Source organism: Oncorhynchus mykiss, chromosome 1 (assembly GCF_013265735.2).
Source record: "Oncorhynchus mykiss isolate Arlee chromosome 1, USDA_OmykA_1.1, whole genome shotgun sequence".
NCBI classification, from domain to species: Eukaryota; Metazoa; Chordata; class Actinopteri; order Salmoniformes; family Salmonidae; genus Oncorhynchus; species Oncorhynchus mykiss.
This window is the reverse complement of record NC_048565.1, coordinates 15614458-15636392: the sequence shown is the minus strand read 5'-3', so window position 1 is coordinate 15636392 and position 21935 is coordinate 15614458. Positions and strand designations below refer to the sequence as shown.

General features: G+C 43.6%; 2 protein-coding genes across 4 annotated transcripts; one reads left to right on the top strand and one right to left on the bottom strand.

The window, feature by feature from the left end:
• Nucleotides 1-168: 168 nt before the first annotated feature.
• LOC110490377 (receptor expression-enhancing protein 6) lies at nucleotides 169-13875 on the bottom strand. 3 transcript variants are annotated; one of them, XM_021563779.2, is made up of 7 exons: nucleotides 13416-13863; nucleotides 11071-11164; nucleotides 10382-10520; nucleotides 9187-9355; nucleotides 2623-2702; nucleotides 1240-1283; nucleotides 169-779 (listed from the first exon to the last, which is right to left on the bottom strand). In XM_021563779.2, the coding sequence occupies exons 1-6, from the start codon at nucleotides 13546-13548 to the stop codon at nucleotides 1242-1244; spliced, it is 657 nt and encodes a 218-aa protein (XP_021419454.1). In that variant the 5' UTR covers nucleotides 13549-13863; the 3' UTR covers nucleotides 169-779; nucleotides 1240-1241. The 3 variants fall into 3 exon arrangements, with proteins under 3 accessions (XP_021419454.1, XP_021419531.1, XP_036807617.1); XM_021563856.2 differs by lacking the exon at nucleotides 1240-1283; XM_036951722.1 differs by lacking the exons at nucleotides 1240-1283; nucleotides 2623-2702 and having other exon boundaries at nucleotides 13416-13875.
• An 876-nt stretch (nucleotides 13876-14751) lies between these two features.
• On the top strand, nucleotides 14752-19947 carry zgc:113223 (tetraspanin). The gene is made up of 8 exons (XM_021563533.2): nucleotides 14752-14935; nucleotides 15280-15337; nucleotides 15520-15644; nucleotides 15867-15941; nucleotides 16112-16207; nucleotides 16597-16725; nucleotides 17233-17394; nucleotides 19609-19947. The coding sequence occupies exons 1-8, from the start codon at nucleotides 14867-14869 to the stop codon at nucleotides 19762-19764; spliced, it is 870 nt and encodes a 289-aa protein (XP_021419208.2). The 5' UTR covers nucleotides 14752-14866; the 3' UTR covers nucleotides 19765-19947.
• Nucleotides 19948-21935: the final 1988 nt, after the last annotated feature.

The following is a 21935-nucleotide window of genomic DNA, read 5'->3' as shown; positions in this document are numbered from 1 at the left end:
ATATCGTATTGCATTGCTAACTCACAACTACAATAAGTAGCACTTACTCAGTTTCTCATTCCATTGAAATGATTGGTTAAATACATAGTAGCAGTATTTACCATTGGAAAATGATCTCACCAGGATTCCAAGACCCACTGCATTAAAATCTAACTTACAGTAGAGGTATGTGGCAATTTCATTTTAATACAGCCTAGATCTGACTATAATACAATTTTACAAGACAAAAAGAGAAAAAAACATGTTCAAATAAAAAAAAAGAAACAAAAGACAATGATGAATAAATATTTAATTCAGCACAATGAAGTATGTGAAAACAAAAACAAAGAGGTCTAAGACTAGAACACTGTGCCTATTGTTGAAGCATTGAGCCCACACACTCCCTTCTCGGAAGACAAGGACATTGATTGTAAAGCAAAGACCTATCAGACAAATTCAGTTACTCTAATCAGGTGATGAGAAGGTCAAAATATCAGACATTGCATAGCATTCAACTGACCAGACACACGATCACGCGGCTGTGAAGTGATTTTCAGCTGCAGTGGTTTTGGTCGATATGAAGCTTGGCTATGTGTGTTTCCTGTCCCGTTATCTGTCTGTGTAATGGTATCCCATCTCTGTCAGATTTGTTTCATTGTTTTCCCACCATAGGGCATCAAGTATAAGTGGTTCAGCAGTTTGCAAGTCAACATGGAAACCAAAGTCCCTCCGGTGAATCTGGCATGGTTTGGTTTGCTGTCTTCAGTACCATCACTGAGACGATGCCTCTACCTGTGGATCTGTAAATATAATGAAAGACACTTGCTCATAGTTCACTCAAAGTTGCTCATTGTTCTCTCAAAGTTGTTCATAGTTCACTCAAAGTTGCTCATTGTTCACTCAAAGTTGCTCATAGTTCACAAAATCTAATTTTGTAAAATACTTTCAAATCCCAAAGGTAGTCTTATGTTGAAAGTAGACCATGTCTATATCTCTATTATTCATTTGCGATTGAGGCGTAGCTGGGTCTACACAATGATGTCATGGAACATGAACTCATATCGACAAGAGACAACTTTGGAAGTCTGAAAACATCTGACAAACTTTTGGAGTGAACAATGCTTTTAAGAGGTTAGGTATTTTGCTTAATGCAATTAGTAATCTATCTATGCCACCAGATCCAGCCACTGCCCTTGTGGTTGACCAGGTGAATACAGTGAGTAATCCTGTGTACACACAGTATCACTGCGTGTCACTTACCATTAGTCTACTTTGGGTTCAGTGTAGGTCAACTCATGAATCATCTTATGAACAGACATGGAATAGGACCAAACAAGACAATGAGGAGGAATTACTTTAAAACGAGCTTCACAACCATGTTATGAAAGGGAAACAAAGCAGTGGGAAGCATACGTTTAGCATCCTTGAAATATAGGCTAATTGGCCGATAGTCGACTACCTCTTTTCACAGCTCAGGTAATGGCTGTTGTAGTGGTTCTAGATAAGACCCTGAGGAGGGAAGCCTGGGAGAAGCTTAAGTCCCGGCATGTGTTCTTCTCACAAGCGGGATTTGCTGATTTATGTCCTTGTTTTCTTTCTTCATAAAAAAGCACTCAAGTCCAGACCTCACCATATGGTTGCTGTGATAAAGTCTCTGATGAACCACATTTGAAAGCTTATTTTGTGTTAAGGCTGCACTTGCTACTACATTTCCCTCAACAAGGCACTCACAAAACTGAATGTACAATAGACCCACATTCAAGGCTTGCAGAAAGAGAAAAATAGCTTTGCTACTCATGGCAGAATTATCAGTATCCATTGTCCACAGAGGAGAGGGATTGGTTTGTTAGCTCCCCCATTAACTTCAGCCTGACTCTACAGAGGAATCACTCAGGACACACCAACAACATTTACCAGCCGAAGGGGAGAAAATAGTGGTCCACCGTGTGACTGAGGGGCTTGACACTTGCACCATACAATGACAAGCACTTTCAATAGTGTTTTGACATTCAATCCCACTGAGTGTTTTCATCTTCTGTTTTTGACAAATAATAGAAATAAAATGAGATCTACAATTGTTGATTTTCTATGGCTATGTTCATTAAGGGACTGACAAGCGACTAGAATGAAGGAGTGGTTTGCATAAGGTTACAACAAAATGACAAAAATCATGAAAAGGGGGCTTGCCAAGCAATACTTCTTAAAGGACTAAGGGCCTATTCTCATTGAAGAGACTTGGAGTGGAGATATCGGGATGATTTTTCAATTTACATAATATGTAGATAAGTTTATCAATTCACATTATGGGAGTGTCATAAGCCGAGAAAGAGAACCATTGTTCAAGATGAGATCACAGTACCACCTGTACACTCATTCTGAACAATGGAGTAAAGTGAGCTAATAATAAATGAATCTCTTGTTGAGTGCTACAACTCCTTTCTGCCACAAATTCGTCCTTTTGGAAGTTTTTCTTGGTAAGCCCTTTTCATGATCTAAGGGAAACAACTCGCAGACACAGCTAACGTGCAAGTTAACTAATAGTGGGACTATGTTAGCTGAGCTGGAGGGTTGTTAGTAACTAGGGACCAAGGAAATAAAGTAATAGGGAGTTTGTTATGAAAATAAGCTGTTTGTTTTACATACAGGTGAATCTGATGTGCTGGGTAAGCCTTTTGTCTCTGATGCTTGTTGTATGGTCTTGTTTTTCACCAGTGTTTGAAGGACTGAGGCCAGACAGGAAAGAGAGAAAGAGACATGCAAACAAAGAGACAAAGGTTCCATCAGAAACAAGCATATGATATTGCAAAAGTAATTGGAAAAACACACACATATGCACACACAACAGAATAGCTCTGTTTTTATTGAAAATTGAACGGATCTCAATATTTAGGCTAATTAGATTGTTCCGTATACTTTGCATTATTCTTAAAGCAAGTATGCATTCTTTCAACAGGTTGCCTCTTTCAACAGATCTATTTATATCAGCTGACCTGGTTCCTGCCATCCTTTAGTCTACCTGCAGTAAGCTGCCTATGACCTCAGCCGACAATGTTAATCCCTGCTAGACCATTTGCCAGTTTATGAACTCCACCACTGGTGTGACCTCATACAGTAGTCTACAGCACATTGATCCTATCCTCATTGTTTACACACAGGTCTCTAATAGGATTTATACTGTGAAATACCAAGTAATTTAGGGACAGCATAGGGAAAATAGTATGTAGCTGAATCTGGTGCAATATGTTGGGCATCCTTTTAAATGCACCGCTAACCGATACAATACGTTTTCATTAGCATTGCTACTGTCACACCCTGGCCTTAGTTATCTTTGTTTTCTTTATTATTTTGGTTAGGCCAGGGTGTGACATGGGTGATGTATGGTTTTTGTCTCATCTAGGGTGTTTGTCTTGTCTAGGGGTTTTGTAAGTTTATGGGGCTGTTTCCTTTCTAGGTAATTGTATGTCTATGGTTGCCTAGATTGGTTCTCAATTAGAGGCAGCTGTCTATCGTTGTCTCTGATTGAGAACCATATTTAGGCAGCCCTATTCTTTGGGTATTTTGTGGGTGATTGTTTCCTGTGTCAGTGTTTGTGCCACACGGGACTGTTTTGTTGCCAGTTCACTTTATTATTTTGTATTTGTGTTCATGTTTAGTTTTTCTTATTAAAAACCGTGGACACCTACCACCCTGCGTATTGGTCCGATCCTTGTTTCACCTCTTCAGAGGAAGAGGAGGAAATCTGCCGTGACAGAATCATCCACCAAAACAGGACCAAGCAGCGTGGTGACAGGCAGCGGCAGGAGGAGCAGCGCAATCAGGACGTGGGAGGAAATCCTAGATGCGCACGGTGTCCCGAGTGTGGGTGCATAGCCCGGTGCGGTACATACCAGCTCCTCGTATCGGCCGGGCTAGAGTGGGCATCGAGCCAGGTGCCATGAAGCCGGCTCTACGCATCTGGTCTCCAGTGCGTCTCCTTGGGCCGGCGTACATGGCACCAGCCTTGCGCATGGTGTCCCCGGTTCGCCTCCACAGCCCAGTGCGGGCTATTCCACCTCGCCGCACTGGCAGGGTGACCGGGAGCATTCAACCAGGTAAGGTTCGGCAGGCTCGGTGCTCAAGAGCTCCAGTGCGCCTGCACGGTCCGGCCTATCCAGTGCCACCTCCACGCACCAGCCCTCCGGTGGCAGCCCTCCGCACCAGGCTTCCTGTGCGTGTCCAGAGCCCAGTACTCCCTGTTTCTCCTCCCCGCACTCGCCCTGAGGTGTGTGTCCTTGGCCCAGTACCACCAATGCCGGCACCACGCACCAGGCATACAGTGCGCCTCGTCTGTCCAGCGCTGCCAGAGCCTTCTTCCTGCCCAGCGCCGCCAGAGTCTCCCGTCTGCCCGAAGCCGCCAGAGTCTCCCGTCTGCCCGGAGCCGCCAGAGTCTCCCGGTCTGCCCGGAGCCGCCAGAGTCTCCCAGTCTGCCCGGAGCCGCCAGAGTCTCCCAGTCTGCCCGGAGCCGCCAGAGTCTCCCAGTCTGCCCGGAGCCGCCAGAGTCTCCCAGTCTGCCCGGAGCCGCCAGAGTCTCCCAGTCTGCCCGGAGCCGCCAGAGTCTCCCAGTCTGCCCGGAGCCGCCAGAGTCTCCCAGTCTGCCCGGAGCCGCCAGAGTCTCCCAGTCTGCCCGGAGCCGCCAGAGTCTCCCAGTCTGCCCGGAGCCGCCAGAGTCTCCCAGTCTGCCCGGAGCCGCCAGAGTCTCCCAGTCTGCCCGGAGCCGCCAGAGTCTCCCAGTCTGCCCGGAGCCGCCAGAGCCGCCAGTCTGCAAGGAGCCTCCTGTCTGCAAGGAGCCGCCAGAGCCACCAGGATCGGCCAGAGCCGCCATTCAGCCAGGATCGGCCAGAGCCGCCAGTCAGCCAGGGTCAGCCAGGAGCGGCCAGAGCCGCCAGTCAGCCAGGATCTGCCAGAGTCGTCAGCCAGTCCGGAGCTGCCCCTCAGTCCGGAGCTGCCCCTCAGTCCAGAGCTACCCCTCAGTCCAGTGGGGCCATTTATTAGGGTTGCCAATACTAGGTCGGCGGCGAGGGTCGCCGTTCCTAGGATGCCACAAAAGCGGACAAAGACTATGGTGGAGTGGGGTCCACGTCCCGCACCAGAGCCCTCACCGTGGACAGACGCCCACCCAGACCCTTCCCTATGGATTTAGGTTGGGGTGGGGGGGGGGGTACTGTCACGCCCTGGCCTTAGTTATCTTTGTTTTCTTTATTATTTTGGTTAGGCCAGGGTGTGACATGGGTGATGTATGGTTTTTGTCTCATCTAGGGTGTTTGTCTTGTCTAGGGGTTTTGGGTTATGGGCTGTTTCCTTTCTAGGTAAAATTGTATGTCTATGGTTGCCTAGATTGGTTCTCAATTAGAGGCAGCTGTCTATCGTTGTCTCTGATTGGGAACCATATTTAGGCAGCCATATTCTTTGGGTATTTTGTGGGTGATTGTTTCCTGTGTCAGTGTTTGTGCCACACGGGACTGTTTCGTTGACAGTTCACTTTATTATTTTGTATTTGTGTTCATGTTTAGTTTTTCTTATTAAAAACCGTGGACACCTACCACGCTGCGTATTGGTCCGATCCTTGTTTCACCTCTTCAGAGGAAGAGGAGAATCTGCCTTGACAGCTACATTCTCCAAACATGCATAATTGAAACAATGGAGGCTCCTCAGATGAGGAAGGGGAGGACCATCCTCCTCAGTGAATTTCAGAAGAAAAGAAAAATAGTGAAACATTCAAAAAGTTATCCTTTTTAGATAAAACTATACTAAATATATTCACGTCACCAAATAATTTATTAAAAAACACTGTTTTACCATGAAGGTCTACAGAAGCAATAGCAGCACTCTGTAGGGTAGCACCATGGTGTAGCTGGAGGATAGCTAGCGTCTGTCCTCCTCTGGGAGCATTGACTTCAATACAAAACCTAAGAGGTTCATGGTTTTCACCCACTTCCATAGACTTACACAGTAAAAAACTTCCAGAGGACTTCCTTCAACCTATCAGAGCTCTTGCAGCATGAACTGGCATATTGTCCACCCAATCAATGCATCAGAGAATTAATATAGTACTGAAAGTATGAACTACAGCAGTGCATAAAATATGGTGAGTAGTTGACTCAAATAGATAGAAAGACAATAGTTTTAACAGTTTTGAACAAATTAATGTCTTCCTAAATTAAGGAGAAGCGACAGAGAGAGAGTGCTAGCTACAGTATATTTGGTTTTATGTTTTTTAACTTTCACTTAGATAGCAAATGCAGCTAGCTAGTTTAGTCTATTCAAACACCTGGCTCAAACAGAGAGGGATGCTATGTTAGCTAGCTGGCTATGGCTATCCAACACTGGAACTCTTCCAAGTCAAGCTAAGTGTTTGGTTTTATTAATTTATTGTCATCGGGGGCCCGCCAATGTGTAACTGCTAAACTGTTTTCTGACTGTACACTGTACTGCGTGATTGTAGCGGGTTTACTAACGCGTTAGTTCTAGTAGTTCTAGTTGACAATGAAGTGACAACTATGTAGGCTGTGTGTAGGGGTTTTTCACCTGGCCACAGACAGCTGATGTGTTGTGCACTGAAGTCCACAAGCGAGGGAAAAGATGAGAGGAGGAGAGCACGTAGATAGTTGGAGGAGGAATTGTATATACAACGAGCAAAGTGATCATGCTGTTTTTATGTGGCTGCTATGAAAGTGAACTGTTTGCGTGTGATCAAGGGTGTATTCATTCCGCCGATTCTGTTGAAAAACGTTTCTTAAACGGGACTTTGCTATTGAGTTCAGGTACATCCTGTTTCCGTAGATCATCCTTGAGATGTTTCTACAACTTGATTTTAGTCCCCCTGTGGTAAATTCAATTGATTGGACATGATTTGGAAAGGCATACACCTGTCTATATAAGGCCCCACAGTTGACAGTGCATGTCAGCGCAAAAACCAAGCCATGAGGTCAAAGGAATTGTCCATAGAGCTCAGAGACAGGATTGTGTCGCGTAACAGATCTGAGGAAGGGTACCAAAACATTGTTACAGCATTGAAGGTCCCCAAGGACACGGTCAAATCAAATCAAATCACATTTAATTTGTCACATGCGCTGAATACAACAGGTGTAGTAGACCTTACAGTGAAACGCTTACTTACAAGCCCTTAACCAACAATGCCGTTTTAAGAAAAAAAAGTTTTGAGTAAAAAAATATAGATAAAAATAACAAATAATTAAAGATCAGCAGTAAAATAACAGTAGCGAGGCTATACACAGGGGGTACCGGTACAGAGTCAATGTGCGGAGGCACCGGTTAGTCGAGGTAATTGAGGTAATATGTGCATGTATGTGGAGTTAAAGTGACTATGCATAGATAATAACCAGAGAGCAGCATCAGCGTAATGGGTGGGCAATGCAAATAGTCTGGGTTGCCATTTGATTAGCTGTTCAGCTTGGGGGTAGAAGCTGTTAGGAAGCCTTTTGGACCTAGACTTGGCGCTCCAGTCCCGCTTGCTGTGCGGTAGCAGGGAGAACAGTCTATGACTAGGGTGGCTGGAGTCTTTGACAATTTTTAGGACCTTCCTCTGACACCGCCTGGTATAGAGGTCCTGGATGGCAGGAAGCTTAGCCCCAGTGATGTACTGGGCCGTACGTACTACCCTCTGTAGTGACTTGCGGTCAGAGGCCAAGCAGTTGCCATACCAGGTCGTGATGCAACCAGTCAGGATGATCTCGATGGTGTAGCTGTAGAACTGTTTGAGGATCTGAGGACCCATGCCAAATCTTTTCTGTCTCCTGAGGGGGAATAGGCTTTGTCGTGCCCTCTTCAAGACTGTCTTGGTGTGTTTGGACCATGATAGTTTGTTGGTGATGTGGACACCAAAGAACTTGAAGCTCTAAACCTGCTCTACTACAGCCACGTTGATGAGAAAGGGGGCGTGCTCGGTCCTACTTTTCCTGTAGTCCACAATCATCTCCTTTGTCTTAATCATGTTGAGAGAGAGGTTGTTATCCTGGCACCACACGGCCAGGTCTCTGACCTCCTCCCTATAGGCTGTCTCATCATTGTCGGTGATCAGGCCTACCACTGTTGTGTCGTCGGCAATCTTAATGATGGTGTTGGAGCTGTGTCTGGCCATGCAGTCATAAGTGAACAGGGAGTACAGGAGGGGACTGAGCACGCACCGCTGAAGGGCCCCCGTGTTGAGGATCAGTGTGGCAGATGTGAGTGCTACGGGTTGATAGTCATTTAGGCAGGCTACCTTAGTGTTCTTGGGCACAGGGACTATGGTGGTCTGCTTGAAACATGTTGGTATTACAGACTCAGTCAGGGACAGGTTGAATATGTCAGTAAAGACACTGGCCAGTTGGTCAGCGCATGCTCAGAGTGCACATCCTAGTAATCCATCTGGCCCTGCGGCCTTGTGAATGTTGACCTGTTTAAAGGTTTTACTCACATCGGCTACGGAGAGCATGATAACACAGTCATCCGGAACAGCTGATGTTCTCATGCATGCTTCAGTGTTGCTTGTCTCGAAGCAAGCATAGAAGTAAATTAGTTCGCCTGGTAGGCTCGTATCACTTGGCAGCTCGCGCTGTGCTTCCCTTTGTAGTCTGTAATGGTTTGCAACCCTGCCACATCCGACGGGTGTTGGAGACGGTGTAGTACAATTCAATGGCCTCCATCATTCTTAAATGGAAGAAGTTTGGAACCACCAAGACTCTTCCTAGAGCTGGCCGCCCGGCCAAACTGAGCAATCGAGAGAGAAGGGCCTTGGTCATTGAGGTGACCAATAACCTGATAGTCACTCTGACAGAGCTCCAGAGTTACTCCATGGAGATGGGGGAACCTTCCAGAAGGACAACCATCTCTGCAGAACTCCACCAATCAGGCCTTTATGGCCAGACGGAAGCCACTCCTCCGTAAAAGGCACATGACAGCCCGCTTGGAGTTTGCCAAAAGGCTCCTATAGACTCTCAGAAGAATGGGAGACACTCCCCAAATACAGGTGTGCCAAGCTTGTAGCGTCATAACCAAGAAGGCTCAAAGCTGTAATCACTGCCAAAGGTGCTTCAACAAAGTACTAAATTAGTTTGAAACCCCTGCCCTAGGGAGGTTGAAAATAAGCTAATACTTCAACAGAGTGAACTATCACTTTGAGATGTACATTAAATGCAATGGGGCTTGGAGCTAGCAGTTTCTCTGTACCTTCCCTGGTGACGGACTCGGCTGCGTTCATGGCTTTCCCGCTGAGGTCATTGACCATGCTGTCCACAGTGGCCTCATGCTTGAGGAAGAAGGGTCGCACCACCCGGTTGTACAGGATCTGAGAGCCGTTCCATGCAACGGGGGCCATGCACCACAACAAAAACAAGCACTGGGAAAGAGGGAGGGAAAATACTTTGACACGTTGAATGGCAGCACATACTAAAGGAACAACATAAGCAAAGCATGACTCCTCCATGATCATAATAAACCATAAATACATGTGTTTGACAGCATACCCAGAATTTATTGACAGGAATGTATGAATTGTATGTATAACTAGCTCATAATGGCTTGTAAATTGTTTATTAATGTGTTACATACCATATTCCATAGCCTATAGTGATTTTGAATTAGAGTGTAATTGTAAGGTCGGTTGGTCACAATTTTTGTATTTGTTTTACCTTTATTTAACTAGGCAAGTCAGTTAAGAACAAATTCTTATTTTCAATGACGGCCTAGGAACAGATTTGCCTGTTCAGGGGCAGAACGACAGATTTGTACCTTGTCAGCTCGGGGATATGAACTTGCAACCTTTCGGTTACTAGTCCAACGCTCTAACCACTAGGCTACCCTGCCGGATCTGAGGACCCATACCAAATCTTTTCTGTCTCCTGAGGGGGAATAGGCTTTGTCGTGCCCTCTTCACGACGGTCTTGGTGTGTTTGGACCATGATAGTTTGTTGGTGATGTGGACACCAAGGAATTTGAAGCTCTAAACCTGCTCTACTACAGCCACGTTGATGAGAAAGGGGGCGTGCTCGGTCCTCCTTTTCCTGTAGTCCACAATCATCTCCTTTGTCTTGATCATGTTGAGAGAGAAGTTGTTATCCTGGCACCACACGGCCACGTCTCTGACATCCTCCCTATAGGCTGTCTCATCGTTGTCGGTGATCAGGCCTACCACTGTTGTGTCGTCTGCAATCTTAATGATGGTGTTGGAGCTGTGTCTGGCCATGCAGTCATAAGTGAACAGGGAGTACAGGAGGGGACTGAGCACGCACCGCTGAAGGGCCCCCGTGTTGAGGATCAGTGTGGCAGATGCGAGTGTGTTGATGAGTTGAATCAGTTTTTGCTTAGAACATAAAGCACACAGATAGTGTCTTTCTGTGTGAAACACATCTAATGCTCTCCTTACCTTGAAAGCATAGTAGAAAGGAAACCAATAAAGGAAGATGTCGGAGAAGAATTCCCCCACACTGAAGATTCCGTAGACCACCCAATAGGTCAGCCATTTTGTGTCATCATCTTTGTTTTTACCCTCGAGGGCTTTGATTCTACATAGAAGAGTGGAAAAAGTAACCAACATTACATGATCCTACTTGAGGCAAGGTACTACATAACATAAAATGGCAATACATACACGGTCTGGCTAATAAATAATACTATCAGGTCTCTACGATCAGGAATCTGTCATGGGCCCAGATTCACAAAACCTTCTTAAGAAGACATTTCTTCTTAACTGCCATTTTTTCTTTAACTATAGACTTAAGTAGAAAGTTAAGTAAAGTTGTTATTTCTCCAAAAGGTTCTTGTAAATTTTCTTACGCAATTTCTCATGTTTCTCCTTAAGCAAAAATTTAAGAAGAAATTAGAGTCTTGAAAATACATTTATTGGAAATGATTGCAAGATTGCTAAACGCTTGTCTTAAACTCAGGGCATTGAGAGAAAAAGCTCATGAAAGCAATTGAACATGTTCCTTTATAATCATTCTAGGTAGTTACTGTAGTGTACATTAGAAGTAGATATACAGTACATAAAGATATACAGTTTTAAGTTAATGCTAAATACATGTAACTTTAAACCTAGTTTGCTACTGTACTTACGAATAATATGCAGGATACACAAAACCAATCATGTTACAGAGGAGGGAGGCGCCATAGCCGTATACCAAATACAGTCCTGTCAGAGACACTGCACCTGTCGATAACAGAAAGGACACGACGAGAGGTCAGACTTTATACTGCACAAATATCTTAATCAAGCATTGCACTGCTGCTTTATGAGAATGTAAGTAGTCTTACGGAAATTAGGAAAAGAGTCTCAAACGCTGTTATTGACTTATGGTAAATGATTTACAGAATGGTAGAATGCCATGCAAAATGCATAACTGTCTTCATAATTATGGATGAGCGAGAGAGAGAGAGAGAGAGAGAGAGAGAGAGAGAGAGAGAGGGAGGGAGAGAGTGAGAGAGAGAGAGAGAGAGAGAGAGAGAGGGAGGGAGAGAGAGAGAGAGAGAGAGAGAGAGAGAGAGAGAGAGAGAGAGAGAGAGAGAGCGAGAGAGAGAGAGAGAGAGAGAGAGAGAGAGGGAGAGAGACCAAGCCATGAGGTTGAAGGAATTGTCTGTAAAGCTTTGAGACAGGATTGTGTCAAGGCACAGATCTGGGGAAGGGTACCAAAACATTTCTGCAGCATTGAAGGTCCCCAACAACAAAAGTGTCCTGCATCATTCTTAAATGGAAGAAGTTTGGAACCACCATGACTCTTCCTAGTGTTGTCCGCTTGGCCAAACTGAGCAATCAGGGTAGAAGGGAGGGGAGGTGACCAAGAACCCGATGGTCACTGACAGAGCACCATAGTTCCTCTGTGGAGCTCTGTGGAGATAGGAGAACCTTCCAGAAGGATAACCATAACTCTCAGACCATGAGAAACAAGATCCTCTGGTCTGATGAAACCAAGACTGAACAATTTGGCCTGAATCCCAAGCGTCACTTCTGGAGGAAACCAGGCACCGCTCATCACATGGCCCATACTATCCCTACGGTGAAGCATGGTGGTTGCAGCATCATGCTGTGGAGATGTTTTTTAGTGGGGGTTTGGGAGACTAGTCAGGATCGAGGGAAAGATGACCAAAGCAAAGTACAGAGAGATCCTTGATGAAAACCTGCTCCAGAGTGCTCATGGCCTCAGACTGGGGCGAAAGTTCACCTCCCAACGGGACAATGACCCTAAGCACACAGCCAAGACAAAGCAGGAGTAGCTTCGAGACAAGTCTCTGAATGTCCTTGAGTGGCCCAGCCAGAGCCCGGGCTTGAACCTGATTGACAATCTCTGGAGTGACCTGAAAATACTTTACGTTTTTTATTTTTAAAACATTTGTTAAAATTTCAAAAAACCAAACGTAACATATCATACTCAATGGAGTGTCTCTGATTGACGTACAGAATAATACGAAATGCTCTGAGTATGGTGGTGCTGTCCAGGGCTAATACCAACATGTAATATGGATCAGTATCAGTGGAGGCTGGTGGGAGGAGCTATAGGAGGATCGGCTCAATGGCTGGAATGGTATTAATGGAACGGTATCAAACACATCAAAGACGTGAAAACCACATTATACTCCGTTCCATCAATTCCATTCCAGCCATTACAATGAGCCCATCCTCCTATAGCTCCTCCTCTCCTCCAGACTCCAGTGATCAGTACCACCCACTGGCATGAATACACCTGTCCCATGCCTTCCCTTGTCCTCTGGAGGCTGACAATGATGCATTAGACATAACTACGAAGACATTTAAATTTAACTAGGCAAATCAGTTAAGAATAAATTATTATTTACAATGACGGCCTACCCTGGCCAAAACCTAACCCAGACGAGGCTGGGCCAATTGTGCACCGCCCTATGGGACTCCCAATAACGGCCGGTTATGATACAGCCTTGAATCGAACCAGGGTCTGTAGTGACCCCTCTAGCACTGAGCCTATAAATGGCATGGCATGGTATGGTATGGTATTGACACTGTGGTTGGATTTCTGACAGTGAAATCTTTGAATGAAGTTGCGTTGTTTTTGTTTACATAGTAACAGCAGTAGCATTTTATATTATAATAATGCACCATTAAAATATTCCTATTCCCAAACATAAAAACATAATATTATTAAGTAGTTCGATTTATTTCAAGTTACATTGATAGAGTTTCCCCTGATGAGAGTGTGTAAATTGGTCAATACCAAGGTCTACCATTTGGCTGGCTGTAGTTCGTGTTCACAGCCAGGATTAACCGAAACGTGTTGTGTATTCAACGAATATAGGTTTACAATGCATTATAGCCTTCACAGTTTGCCATCATAGAAAGAATTAGACATCATATTACGATTTAGGTATCCAGTTATCATCTTTTCATGCACATAAAGTGTGTCATCATAATAGGCTACACAGAAATGACATACCTACGGCAAAACATTTTTTCTTGATCCCCGTTTTCTCCTCCAGTTTCCCAAGGAAATCTGTCACTATGTTTTTCTCATTTAGAAATGTATCTGCGCGATCTCGAAGTTTGTCAAGTAGTTCTGAGATTCCCATGGTGAACTATTACACGTTTCGGAGTTTCTTAAGGGTAAATTATAATAATAAACATGTAAATAATATACTTTAAAAAAATCCCTGTGGAGATCTAAGTACCGTGCAGTTCAAATCCGCTGACGGGACATGTTTCGGCTCCTCAATCCGCTTTGCTGGAGAATCCCTGGGTGAGTCATTTTGCGGTGGAGAGGGAATCGTCAATGATCACGTCTGGCTAAAAGGAATAGGCTACAGGTTATAATTCTCTGAAGTTGTACAGTGCCAAATTCCAACAGGTGTATCCGCTACACTGTATTGATTTCAGCAGGTTAACAACCTGTAATTATATGGGTATGTGCCTATAATTTGTCTCTATTTCCAACGGGAATAATATTTGTTGCTGTGTGCAATGTATTATCTTACCCAGCAGGTGTCAGTGTATGCATTCATAGTGAGCCCTCTGCTGGCTGGCCCGCCAGGACTGGAATGAAGCCCTGGCCTAGACAATGACCTCAGGTCAGTTTTGCGTTTTTACACTAATGTTGAAGTTTAGCCCTTTGGAAAGGTAAGCTGATCCTGCATATGTGCCATGGGGCAACTTCAACTTTAAAGCTAGAATCCTTAGTTCAGGGGAGTCAAACTCAATCCACAGAGGGCTCAGTGTCTGCAATTTTTGTTTTTTCCTTTCAATTAAGATCTAGACAACCAGGTGAGGGGAGTTCAAGGGTGGAGTGAAAACCCACAGACACTGGCCCTCCATGGCATGAGTTTGAAACCTGTTCCTTAGTTGATACATCCATTTTTTCTTTATTATAAATTAATGCATTGATTCTTGAAGTGTGTTATAAGTGCCTAAAGAGCTTAGTTCAACTGTCATACTCCATCAGAACCCTACATATGTACAACATTGTTATACTCCAATGTTGGTAAACAAAATAAATGTAAACAAACATCATATAGCCTCATAACATGGTTAAAACTATACTTTTGACATCATGGATGGTGAGTCCTGCATACGTAGGTCTCTCTTTGAATTTGAGAGCGATTACAGCTGGTGACCGCTTTGTTATTGCTTCAATTAAAGGATTCCAGTTTTAAGTGAACTTGACCATTATAAATAATGAGGAATGTATTTGGGGTCAACGTCGGGTAGCCAAAGTTCTCTATCAGGTGTAAAGAATGCGTCTTGTAGTGTTGCAACCAGTCCCTAGACAAGCTGAAACACATCTTGAGAGTATAAGCAGGAGAGGGGAAAGGGGAAGACAACTCTTTTCTGTAGTCTGGCGATTTCAAACTACCACACCCGACTTCTCAAGAACTCACATAATACACAAGGAGAATGGTGAAAGGAATTCAAAAATATATAACCATTAAATACACTTTATTCGTCTGCTGTTACATTTTTTGGGTAAGTTGGCAAAAACTATATCATTAGCAGAGACATGCCTTGTGTAGCCCGTATATATTTTCTTTTAATATTGTCAAAGGATGCTCTGCTAATCGATTTTCTCATCAGAAAGATAACACTGCCGATAGAAGTGGATGTCCTGGGTGTATGTCGTTAACAGTCACAATTTCACAAAAAGCCTGCTGTGTTTACTTTAAAGTTCAGTGATTGACTATTCCTTGTAGCTAATGACAGCCTGCCTACACAGAATATTCCAAGTGAAAGGCTACTATGAAATACAAATGACAAGTTTGTAAATCCGACTGCATGCTATATTACAATTAGTTCAACATTCCTTTCTCCAGGTAGCAAGTGCTGTTCTTATAGCAGTAGGAATCTACGCCAAAGTTTCCAAAGAGAAAGGTCAGTCTAAATGTCATAAACACACATTTTCAATGACAAGTGCTTGTCTAGACTCAACTGACACATATAGCCTATTTAGTGCGATACATGCCACTGATGAGACTGTGTGTGTGTGTGTGTGTGTATGTGTGTGTGTGTGTGTGTGTGTGTGTGTGTGTGTGTGTGTGTGTGTGTGTCCACAGATGTTGTGGACACTTTGATGACTGACCCAGCTCTCTTGCTGATCGTCATTGGCTCCCTAATGTTTATGATCACCTTTTTTGGGTGCTTCGGTGCATTGCGCAATGGAACCTGCCTACTGAAGACAGTGAGTCGCTCCTTGCTTGAGACAATAGTTTACATTATCACTGTGATGAGCTAGCCACACATAACATATTGATTTAAGTACATTGGAAAGCCATAGATAGATGGTGGTGAATAGTAGACATGTAATTATCTAAACATGGTTTATCATTATAATGATTACAGAGAGTAATTAATGCAACTGTCCTGGCCTACTACAAGGTTGAAATGTCCCTTCTGTTTCTAGTTTTCAGGGATATTGGTGGTAATCCTTCTCCTACAGATTACAGCTGCGGTGCTTGGATTCCTGTTCACTGACAAGGTAATGTGAGAACCTTGAAAGTCGGTTTTATGCTGAGAATTGCATCCCCTTTATAGCCAAGCAGGATGCAATTCTCAGCATGCCAACATTTAGAATACAAGTTAACACCATCAATCAAATTATGTTGTATTAGATACTTTTGACTCTTTTGACTTCTGATGTTCTTTCAGGTTTTGGAGAGGACGGAGAAGTTAATGAGAAAGGCCATTGTTAGCTATCGGGAGGATTTGGACTTGGAAAATGTTATTGACTTTGTTCAAAAAAAGGTGAATTACACTGATAATCACAGTCAAAGTGGTTCCGATGGTTCAGTTGGACGAAGCATGGTGCCGGCCCTAAAATAGAATTACTAGAATTGAGGGTTTTATTTCTTTATAGATCACATATACCAAGTATTTGTGTATTGGTGTCTTTGTGTAACTGGTGTAGAGTGAGGCGCAGGACAGCAGATAGGAGGAATCAAACATACTTTACTCAAAAAATGAATATATACAAAGTAACAGAATAAACGCACACCATCTCAGACCAAAATACAATTAAACAATCACTCACAAAAACCATGGGGGGGAACATATTATCTATTTAAGTACAGCACTGTTCACTTTGCTGTACAGGGGTTTATTGATACTAATGCACTTGTCGGTTCTGATTGCAGTTCCAGTGCTGTGGTGTTCACACCTATGAGGACTGGTCCGATAACGTCTACTTCCACTGCTCTGCGGAAAACCCCAGTCTGGAAGCCTGTGGAGTGCCTTTCTCTTGCTGCCTACGACTGCACAATGAGGTCAGACAAACAAATAATCTCAAAACAACACATTCATAATTCATAATATATTTCCTTCACTCAGCTTTATTAAAACACTACAGTATATAAATGACCTCTGGGAACAACCTTTGCTATGATTATGAAATTAGAAGAAGTAGACCACAACACTATGCACTGCATATCGACGGAACAATGGACAGCAGGCTGCTGACTCGACTGAAATACTTCCTGTGTTAGCAGAATCCATGCAAGAGCAATGAAACACAACCTACTATCCTAGAATAGAATGACGCAACTGCAGTGAAGCAACTCAATCTAAACCTCAGGGGAAACATTTTTATCAAGTTTATTCACTATAGTCAATCAGTTTGCCTGGTGTCAGAAGATTCAGGTGTTTTATAGCAGTGCCGCAACAAAAGCCTGCACACCCAGTAGCTCTCCAGGAGGAGCGTTGGCCATTCCTGGACTTCAGTGTCTGTCCCAAAACTCATGCTTACTAATGTTATATCCACTGTATTCTCCCAGACAGTTTTCAACACCATGTGTGGCTATGAGGTGCAGAGTATGGAGCCCAGTTCAGCAGGGAGGAGTGTGTACACCAACGGATGCCTGGATAAGGTTCTGTGGTGGGGGAAGCAGAACCTCTTCCTAGTGGGGGGGATTACTGTGGGTCTGCTTTTCCTAGAGGTAAGACATGGCTCAGTATTAGAAGATTGCAAACATTCGTAGATTCTGGAAAAGTACAAACCCCTTTCCAATGTAGTGCAGTTCAGCAGTTACAATTTAGATACATTTGTTACTTGCTCTGGAAATCTACCTGGCAACAAAAATAAATGTCAAATCATTAGGAATCAAATGTATGACGAACCAGTAAGAAGATGGCATGAACAAATATACAATGTATACACACTAGCGTTCAAAAGTTTGGGGTCACTTCGAAATGTCCTTGTTTTTGAAAGAAAAGCACATTTTTTGTCCATAAAAATAACATCAAATTGATCAGAAATACAGTGTAGACATTGTTAATGTTGTAAATGACTTTGTAGCTGGAAACGGCTGATTTTTTTAATGGAATATCTACATAGGCGTACAGAGGCCCATTATCAGCAACCATCACTCCTGTGTTCCAATGGCACGTTGTGTTAGCTAATCCAAGTTTAGCATTTGAAAAGGCTAATTGATCATTGGAATACCCTTTTGCAATTATGTTAGCACAGCTGAAAACTGTTCTGATTAAAGAAGCAATAAACCTGTCCTTCTTTAGACTGGTTGAGTATCTGGAGCATCAGCATTTGTGGGTTCGGTTACAGGCTCAAAATGGCCAGAAACAAAGAACTTTCTTCTGAAACTCGTCAGTCTATTTTTGTCTATTCCATGCAAGAAATTGCCAAGAAACTTAAGATCTCGTACAATGCTGTGTACTACTCCCTTCACAGAACAGCGCAAACTGTCTCTTACCAGAATAGAAAGAGGAGTGGGAGGCCCCGGTGCACAACTGATTAAGACAACAAATACATTAGAGTGTCTAGTTTGAGAAACAGACGCCTCACAAGTCCTCACCCCACTAGAAGGCCAGCATCCTGGAGTCGCCTCTTCACTGTTGACATTGAGACTGGTGTTTTGCGTGTACTATTTAATGAAGCTGCCAGTTGAGGACTTGCGAGGTGTCTGTAACAGCTTACAGACGGTAGGCAAATAAAGCAACAACGTCACCTATGGGCACAAACCCACCGTCGCTGGACCAGACAGGACTGGCAAAAACTGCTCTCCACTGACAAGTCGCGGTTTTGTCTCACCGGGGTGATGGTCGAATTCGTGTTTATCATCGAAAGAATGAGCGTTACACTGAGGCCTGTACTCTGGAGCGGGATCGATTTGGAGGTGGAGGGTCCGTCATGGTCTGTGGCGGTGTGTCCCAGCATCATCTGACTGAGCTTGTTGTCATTGCAGGCAATTTCAACCCTGTGATTTACAGGGAAGACATCCGCCTCCCTCATGTGGTACCCTGCCTGCAGGCTCATCCTGATATGACAATGTCAGGATGAGCATGACAATGCCACCAGCCATACTGCTCGTTCTGTGAGTGATTTCCTGCAAGTCAGGAATGTCAGTGTTATGCCATGGCCAGCGAAGAGCCCGGCTCTCAATCCCCATTGAGCACGTCTGGGACCTGTTTGATCGGAGGGTGAGGGCTAGGGCCATTCCCCCCAGAAATGTCCGGGAACTTGCAGGTGCCTTGGTGGAAGAGTGGGGTAACATCTCACAGCAAGAACTGGCAAATCTGGTGCAGTCCATGAGGAGATGCACTGCAGTACTTAATGCAGCTGGTGGCCACACCAGATACTGACTGTTACTTTTGATTTTGACCCCCCCTTTGTTCAGGGACACATTATTCCATTTCTGTTAGTCACATGTCTGTGGAACTTGTTCAGTTTATGTCTCAGTTGTTGAATCTTGTTATGTTCATACAAATATGTACACATGTTAAGTTTGCTGAAAATAGACGCAGTTGACAGTGAGAGGACATCTCTTTTTTTGCTGAGTTTATATTAGTAGGGAATTCTCAGCTGCAAAGAGGCCACAAAACCAGCCCAATAACATGTTTAATCACATTTGAAGATATACTGTGCCACTTTAGTTGAAAACAAGCAGAAACACATAAAGCTACACAAGTCACAGAGAGAGAAAGAAAAAGACAGTGATTTCTAAATTAACAGAAAGACAGTGATTTCTAAATCAACACAAAGACAGTGATTTCTAAATCAACACAAAGACAGTGATTTCTAAATCAACACAAAGACAGTGCATCAAAAAGGACTTGAGAAAATATGTGTGATCGTAGGCATGTTTGTTGTGGCCATTCTTTTTTCATCATGTACCAACTTTTTGTTTTTTTTGCAGCTGTGTATGATTACTTTGGCATCTTGCCAGGTGTCTCGTATAAAGACGGTTCAACAGAGGACAAAACAAGATGGTGGAAAATATCCTTCCTTGACTAGAGACAGACTAGACAGCAATGTTTGGTACCCTGCTTCCTGGGACTTCAATCAGGAATGAAAGGGCCCTCTTGGTCCATTAGAGTTGTACATGAGCAACAGCTTTGAACAGAAGTCGTGTGTACGCACTGTGAATCTATGTACTTTCATGTCAAAAGGTTGTTCAAGAAAGCACTGTGTGGTCCACTGTGCACAGATGTGACCTTGATGTTTGTATGTTATTAAAACTGTTATTCTGATCATCGCCGGGTTTTTCATTGCAAGCCAGAAAGCAAAGGCATTAACGATCAAATACATGATTTCCAACCACAGGAAAAGTCTCAGATTATTTGATCAACATAAAAAACGTTATTTTGAAACGGATGTTCTATCTTAGTTTGAACAGTTTCTCACATCAGGAAAATAATCCTGTAGCAACAGGAAATGTGAATGAAAATTACAAACTTTAGAAGACGTTTTAATCCTTGAATACACTAGAATTTGCATAATAGTGAAGACATCAAAACTATGAAATAACACATATGGAATCATGTAGTAACCAAAAAAGTGTTAAACAAATCTAAATATATTTTAGATTTTAGATTCTTCAATGTAGCCACCCTTTGCTTTTATGACAGCTTAGCACACTCTTGACAGTTTCTCAACCAGCTTCATGAGGAATGCTTTTCCAACAATCTTGAAGGAGGTCCACATATGCTGAGCACTTGTTGGAAGCTTTTCCTTCACTCTGTGATCCAACTCATCCCAAACCATCTCAATTGGGTTGTGGTCAGGTGATTGTGGAGGCCAGGTCATCTGATGCAGCACTCCATCACTCTCCTTGGTCAAATAGCCCTTACACAGCTTGGAGGTGTGTTGGGTCATTGTCCTGTTGAAAAACAAATGATATTCCCACTAAGCGCAAATCAGATGGGATGGCTGCAGAATAAGTGTGCCTTGAATTCTAAATAAATCAGACAGTGTCACCAGCAAAGCATCATCACACCTGCTCCTCCATCCTTCACGGTGGGAACCACACATAGATAATCCATTCACCTACTTTGTGTCTCACAAAGACACGGCGGTTGGAACCAAACAATCTCCAATTTGGACAGATTTCTACCGGTCTAATGTCTATTGCTCGTGTTTCTCGGCCCAACCAAGTCTCTTCTTCTTATTGGTGTCCTTTAGTAGTGAAGCATTTATTTGGGCTGCAAACTGAGGTGCAGTTAACTCTAATGAACTTATCCTCAGCAGCAGAGGTAACTCTGGGTCTTCCTTTCCTGTGGCGGTCCTCATGAGAGTCATTTTCATCATAGCGCTTGATGGATTTTGCGACTGCACTTGAAGAACCTTTCAAAGATCTTGAAATGTTCCGTATTGACTGACCTTCATGTCTTAAAATAATGATGGACTGTCATTTCCAAATAATAGAAAAATAATAACACAAGGAATAAATGGACTTCGACATGTTTCAGTAATCTGTACCTGATAGAGAACGCCCTTCTTGGATGCTATAAGTAGTCTGCCATGTTTTGCAGTGAAAGGTTAGTTGTAAGGGTTAAACTATGTGAAGAGTTTTCCAAACGGGTCTGCACTGTCTTGGCCTCGGCGGATGGGTGGGAAGATGTGCTGCGTCTGAGAGGGAGACGACCATTCTGTTCAATACTCCAAGAATTATGGAGATACCCGTATCTTTGACTTGGAAGAGTATGTCTGCTGTGTTAAGATGCCATACTTTCACCTGCAGGTAAAGCAGAAGTGTTAAAGGGCTGATGATAATAATTTGGGGAGTCCCTACTGTACGTATCAAAAAAAGCTAGAAACAGAATGATTGAAAAGGTGCATTTGAAGGAAAATTCATCATCAAAAAAATGTATTTGATATAAGACAATTAACTCCTTCACATCCATGTCATACATGGCCTCCTGAGTGGGTAAAGACGAGGGCCCACTCCTCAGACACATGGATGTGTGAGGTGGAAGTCGAGGGGTTACTAGACATCGCCTCCAGCGTACAGTACAGCTGCCTGCCACTCAACAGGCTCCACCTCCTCAGAGTCCCATCAGAAGCCAATCGCCGCTGTCAATTGCTCTCACTGATAGCACTTTAGCTGTAGAGCACAAACAAGTAGACACACACACACACACACACACACACACACACACACATAAACACACAGAAATAATAAGCAGAATTTGGATATGCCTCACAGCGATTCTGGCAAGGAGATTATTACACAATCAAATACCT